The 6,947-nt window shown below is 41.2% G+C and overlaps 1 protein-coding gene across 1 annotated transcript; it reads left to right on the forward strand.

The window, feature by feature from the left end:
• Window positions 1-575: 575 nt before the first annotated feature.
• Window positions 576-2,683, forward strand: LOC120572805. Its single transcript, XM_039822258.1, has 4 exons — window positions 576-661; window positions 990-1,083; window positions 1,170-1,273; window positions 1,560-2,683. Exons 3-4 carry the CDS (start codon window positions 1,258-1,260, stop codon window positions 2,576-2,578), a joined length of 1,035 nt encoding a protein of 344 aa, XP_039678192.1. The 5' UTR covers window positions 576-661; window positions 990-1,083; window positions 1,170-1,257; the 3' UTR covers window positions 2,579-2,683.
• The last annotated feature ends 4,264 nt before the right edge of the window (window positions 2,684-6,947 follow it).

Below are 6,947 nucleotides of genomic sequence, written 5' to 3' on the forward strand. Positions count from 1 at the left end.
ACCAACACCCTGAGTCACAGCACAGCATCCACAGGAGCACCACCAACACCCTGAGCCACAGCACAGCACAGCACCCACGGGAGAACTACCAATACACTGAGTCACAGCACAGCACCCACAGGAGCACCACCAATACACTGAGTCACAGCACAGCACAGCACCCACAGGAGCACCACCAACACCCTGAGCCACAGCACAGCACACCACCCACGGGAGAACTACCAATACACTGAGTCACAGCACAGCACCCACAGGAGCACCACCAATACACTGAGTCACAGCACAGCACAGCACCCACAGGAGCACCACCAACACCCTGAGCCACAGCACAGCACCCACAGGAGCATCACCAATAGATCCTTTTACAGCCCACGTGATCAAATAGTTGCGCGCGCATTTTGGCAACGGAAGTGGTGTTTCCCACACTAGCTCTAACGTGTTAGCAACTCACTGAACTCACTTCGAATGTTTATGAAAAGCATCAAAATGTCTGGTTGTTGCGTTTACAGTTGTACTAATCGCTATTCCACCAAGGGGCTTAAATTTTATAGGATTCCGACAGGATCACGGCCGTTTCAGTGGCTGCAGGCGATTAAACGTGTTGATTGGAACGAGGACATAATAAAAAATGCTCGCGTCTGCAGCGCCCATTTTATATCAGGTAAGTTTATCTATGTTCTCTTGAGTTTAATGAAAAGCATGGTTTACATTATTGATTGTCTGTAGCCTACGGTGTAGTTTATCAATGCAGCTGAAGTTTTATGACCACATGCTGCTAGTTTCTTAAGCTAGTGTTGGATTTGACTAGTAAACAAACTGTGTGTGTGTGTGAGTGTTATTTGCAGGTGAAGCATTATTGGACTCTAGTAATCCTCGTTTACATTAGTGATTGTCTGTACGATTTAGAATAATGTTCAAATGCAGGAAAAGTTTGATAAACTGGCAGTAGATTTGGCTAGTAAACAAACGTGTGTGTGTTTTATTTGCAGGTGAGGCGTCATTTGACTCTAGTAGTCCTGATTTTGTGACTTCTGTGTTTGTGTACACAAAACCGAGCCAGAACCCCTAAGCAAAGTTGGAGAGGTAAGAATATTTAATTTCCCCCTCTGTTCTATTTAGTTTGTTTTTCTCTCTTGTATAACTGTACATTTCTGCTGTTTTTATTGTAGGTACCATAGGAAAAGGAGGAGAGATGACAGACCTATAACGGCAGCAAATCTATGTGTTCCTTCTAAAACTCCCACACAAGAATGCAACATGGATCATTGTCCAGGTATGAATATATTTCATCTTAACTGATTGATTGTCAGGGTGTGTGTGTGTGCGCTCCTGCCAGGCATGCTGCTCTAATTGCATATCTGTATATGAGAACACAGGTCCCTGGATCAGTTAAATGTTATGCAGACAAAAAATCTCGCCCTGTGATCAATAAAGCATCTTCTCTTCTATCATGGAAAAGTTTTGAAAAATCATTGCTAAAATGTGTGAGAACCCCCAATGGGTAAATTGTCTGCATTTTGTTGCAGCACATGCTAATTTTTCACTTTTCTTTATTAAAGCTGAAGACGACATCCCAGTTACAAAGAGGGGGTATGATGACCTGAACCGGAGACACAGTCAGCTTCACGAGGACTATGTACACCTGTCTCAGAAGTTTGAGGCACTACAAGCAGAAAATGTAAAGTTGAAAGAGGAGCTGCAGAAATCTACATTTTCCTACACAACTGTTAAGTGCAACATTGGACAATTGTTTTTTCTCACCGGACTGACCTCCGTGCTCTTTGAGTGGCTAGTTACAAAAATAACAGGCAGCTTAGAAAGAATTATCCAAAAACTTACACTAGAAGACCACCTGTTGGTTATATTGATGAAATTAAGGTTGGGTCTATGTAATACTGACTTTGCATATAGATTTAAAGTATCAAAAACCACGATTTCAAATATTTTGCGGAGCTGGGTCCCTGGTATGGCATTGATCCTTAAGCCACTCATTAAATGGCCAAGTAAGGGCGCAATACTTAAAAATATGCCGAAAACATTCAAGCGGAACTTTAAAAACTGCCGGTGCATAATAGACTGTACGGAAATTTTCATAGCTAGACCCAGTAATCTGACTGCTAGGGCCCAGACATGGTCAAATTATAAACACAACAACACAATTAAATATTTAATCGGCATCACCCCAGCTGGTGCAATTTCATTTCTATCTCCTGGGTGGGGTGGACGGGTTTCGGACAAGCAGATCACAAAAGAGTCAGGTTTCTTAGAACTTTTGGAGCCTAGGGATGAGGTTTTAGCCGACAGGGGATTTCTCATCAGAGACGAGCTTGCAGCTTATGGTGCAACCCTTCGTATCCCTCATTTCACAAAAGGAAAAAAGCAGCTTTCTGCACAGGAAGTTGACACATCTAGACAACTTTCTCGTGTGAGAATCCATGTGGAGCGAGTTATTGGTCGGTGGAAAAACTTTAAGATTTTGCAAACAGTTATTCCAGTGTCGCAGGTTAACATGCTAGACGATGTTGTGACTGTATGTGGTGCCCTCACAAACCTCTGTAAGAGTGTTGTTTCCAAATGAGTAACATTACCATGTATTAGTTTTAACGAGATTTACATTTGTAAAACGTATGTACTGTACATGAAACATAATGCACTATAATAAACCTCCCAACATTGGCTCCCACTGGTGTGTATTATGTACTTTCCCCCAAGATTATATACAATTCACACTACTTTTCAATTTCATTTGTTATTAGTAGTTTAATTGCAATGTATGCAAGTAACATAGTTACTATTAAAGTACTATAGCATTATAAAATAAAACTTTAAACAGAAGTGCATCAACAGATAGCAATCAATAACAACAACATAAAATGTAAGGAAAAGGATTAATGTAGGTCTGGGTGGAGAATAAGAATAAATGTAGAAAAGAATGAATGTAGAGGAAAAAATTAAGGAAAACAATACATGTAGGTCTGGGTAATATGGACTAGATTCATAATACAATACAGAACATTTCCCAGTCCTACATTTAATCATTCAAACATCGACTCTCAGACATTCCCTACATAACCATGTTGCTGGCTTCCTTTTTATGTGTGCACAGGTGTAGTGAATGTGGTTGCTTTTGGCAAAGCTTCATTCAAAAACTCTTTATTTCTTAGGATACGTTGCACAATTAACTCCTCCTTGGACCACAGCACAAAGTCACAATATTTAACATCACACACAAACATATGAAGTTGACATTGATAGTAGTATGTGTGTGAATGCTTCAATGCAAATGACTTGTCCAGACAAAACTGCTCATCTTTTGTACATCCTTGAAGGCTTTCGCTGTATTTGTAGGGACACTTGATCTCTATCACCCCTTTGCCACAGCAGGTACATCTTGCTATCCCATCTGGTGATGATCCCAGGTGTGGCTCAGAAGGTTTCACTACTAAGCCACATGAGCTGACGCTGAAATCTGGATGGCTTTGGGACATGTATGCAGTGTAGGCTTGTCTTGCCGTTTCCTCCATGTTCTTACCCCAGAGCACAGACGGGACATTTAATTCTGTTCTTTTATACTGCATTATATATCGTTTAGGTATGTTTTGCTGATCTTGTCAGTTGTGATCGATTTGTGTAATTTAGTGCTTGTGATTCGACCAGCCCTATAGGTGTACCAGTCCTTTGACTTTGACTGTTGCCGTGTCACAAATTCAAGTTTCTCACATTGATGAGGTTGTAGTGTAGTTTTAAGTCTGTGAAATGTATCCTCACATTTCACCTGCATTTCCTGTGGTGAGAGTTCCCGCAGTGTTGCATCAAATAAAGCAGTCAAAGGCTCTGGTAAGTCAGGATGCTCCTCTGAATCAGTGTCAGATGATGCGGTGTCTGTGTCACTATTTTCCAGGCTTGTCAGCACTGAAGCACAGGGGTCCACAACCTGCAGTTCCCAGATGTCCTCATCTGTCAACACTGATAATAGAGCAACAAAAAGACAGTTACTGTGCTGCATAATGTTCACATCAGAGCTTTAAACACACAGGTGTACAATATGCAACAAACAAATGTAATTTCTAAAAATAAGTAACCTGAAGCCAAACGCAGACCTATTCAATCTAACATAAATTAAACTGATAAAAATTAAACTCTGTCTGTAGGCATTTTCATCTCTGCATCACCAAGTTACACCTTTCTCATGCTACTTTATGGTCTCAGAACACTATGGCAATAAGAAGCTTATCTAGGCTGTCAACTATTACATGCCTCTGGGTGTGATACTATTTTTCCTAGCAGATGTTAAAGGTGCTTGAAGCTGCTTGTCTAGCCTCTTTGGTTTGTGGAAGCTGATTTCCCTCAATGGAGCTGGTCTGACTTCTTTCCTGCTGATGTCTTTCCACATGCACACTCCAGATGTAACTGCTGCTTTCTCAGTCCTTCCCATCCTAACATAGAGCTCAACTTTAAATAATATTGCAGCTGCATGACTGCAGCATGACCCAAGCCTGAAATTTCACAAAAACATAAAATTACTAGCTGATCAATAATGTTATGACCAGGGCTTGAAAGTAACATTTGCTTTCAGCCAAATTTCATCTCGGACTATGAAGTAAACATCTGACTTACTACGCTTGTATACATACGACCTAAGCCTAAACAGGTTTTGAATGTAGCAGCTAACTGAATGATATTGGCTTGCTGCAGACATTTTGAACACTGTTGGCACTGTGAAAATTGTACTTTCAAACCCTGGTTATGAGAACATATGAGAATATGTAAAGGCGAGTAGGTTAAGCCTAAGTTAAACCTGAAAGGACAGTTACACTGAAGCATAATTCATCTTTGTATGTCAACTACAAGTCCACAACACCAAATAATAGCATACTTACCCTGCCATACAGGTGCAGTTCGCCGTGAGGACGTAGATCTCTCGTTGGTTGATTATAACCCAAGCCTCATACATCGTTGTCTTGTGTCCTTGTCTTTGACTAGGAAGAATTTTTGATTTTAACACACAAAACTCTGAGTCTATGTCATGGTATTTGACGTTCTGTACATGGCCACAGACAACATATTCATAAGCATCCAGTGATTTATATGCCCGTAATTTCTCTCGGGTGTACACGCTCGGTTTCTCAACTAAATACGTATATATATATGGCCACTGTATATTTGGCCATCTGCTAACGTCTTCTATCCACTCCACTATAGTACACGGATCTGGTAGCCGGATACCATTTGATAAAGTCAACTTTTTGAAATAACTATCTCTATCTGTGTTGCTTAATCCGCTCGCGTAGCTTGACATACTGCTGATTCTCGCCATACTTCCGTTGCCATTATGCGCGCGCATACGTTGCTACGTCATCATTGTGTACAAACAGTAAAAGGGTCTATACACTGAGTCACAGCACAGCACAGCACCCACACGAGCACCACCAACACCCTGAGCCACAGCACAGCACCCACAGGAGCATCACCAATACACTGAGTCACAGCACAGCAGACAGAGAAAAAGAGAGACAGAGAGATGGAAAGACAGAGAGAGAGAAACAAAGAGAGAGAGACAGAGAGACAGACAGACAGGCAGACAGAGAGAGACAGACAGACAGACAGACAGACAGAGAGACAGACAGGCAGACAGTCAGGCAGACAGACAGAGAGAAAGGGAGACAGGCAAACATTAAACATTTCTATCACTCCAGAATTAATCAAAATTATTAGAAATCTCCCAAAAATCTGCAGTAAAAACACTGAAACCTTGAGGACACCATAGAAAAGTCCAGGCTCGGATGTGTAATCAAAAGCCTTTGATATGTGTGTGTGTGTGTGTGTGTGTGTGTGTGTGTGTGTGTGTGTGTGTGTGTGTGTATATGTCTCTGTGTGTCTGTGTGTGTGTGTGTCTATGTAATGAGGCATCTCTTCCTCGGCGGGATACTCGCAGAAGTTATAATTATCCACAGAGTGATAGTGTTCGTCAGACGAGACTAAATATGTTCGTCAATGACCTTTGACGAGACGATGACGAGACTGCGCCGATGTCCAAAAACGCTGACTAAGACTAAATTAACACAGGGGCGCAACTACCCAGTGTCACAGGGGTATGCAGCAACAATTTTGGCTCCCCCCCCCCACACACACACACACACACAAAAAAAAACATATAAATAAATAAATAGACAGAGGCTAATTGTTATATTTTCCATCTCTGTCTGCACTATTTTTTCCCCAAAAAGGACACAGTGAATAGGTTGGTCAACAGAACTTCAAACCATACTGGACATTTAGTTTAGTGTGGTCTAACTAACAGAACTCCTACCTGATGACATCACTGGGCTCATCTCTACCTGATGACATCACCGACCTCATGTCTGTCTCATTCACTCCTTGCCTGTGCTCTTCTCCACTAAGACATATTGTCAAACAAACATTATGTAATAGATTTTCCGTATTAGTTTTTCCATATTAATAATGTTAAGAAATGAATCTGTTGGTATCAAGTGGCTCCCCCTACACTTCCACCTAATGTTAGACCTACCCGTTGCCTTCCCGTCATTCCTGGTCCACCATCCTCACACCTGAATGAAATGAACTCACTGTTAAATATAGCAGCCTCAATTCAATTCTTAAATCAGCCTAGTGATGGCATCTGATAAGACAACTATTTTGCAGTAAGGTTGTGCTGCTGTTTTTTGGGATTTTAAAAAGTACAGAGAGAGAGAGATGTGACCCTGTAATTACAGCTTCCATGTCACCCACCAGATGTACAGATGTAACTATAGGCCTAGCCTGTATGTCTGACAGCTAATGGTAACACAAAATCTATTAATGATTCTATGGTAAACCAGAGTTATAGCATTAGTTATGTTTTCCAGATTCTTGTCATTTATTGTACATGCTACCTTATATTTTTTTTAGCTTTTCAGTTTTCAGCTCAGCAACCTCAGTTCTGCATA

The sequence above is a fragment of the Perca fluviatilis genome, chromosome 14 (assembly GCF_010015445.1).
Source record: "Perca fluviatilis chromosome 14, GENO_Pfluv_1.0, whole genome shotgun sequence".
In the NCBI taxonomy this organism is placed as follows: domain Eukaryota; kingdom Metazoa; phylum Chordata; class Actinopteri; order Perciformes; family Percidae; genus Perca; species Perca fluviatilis.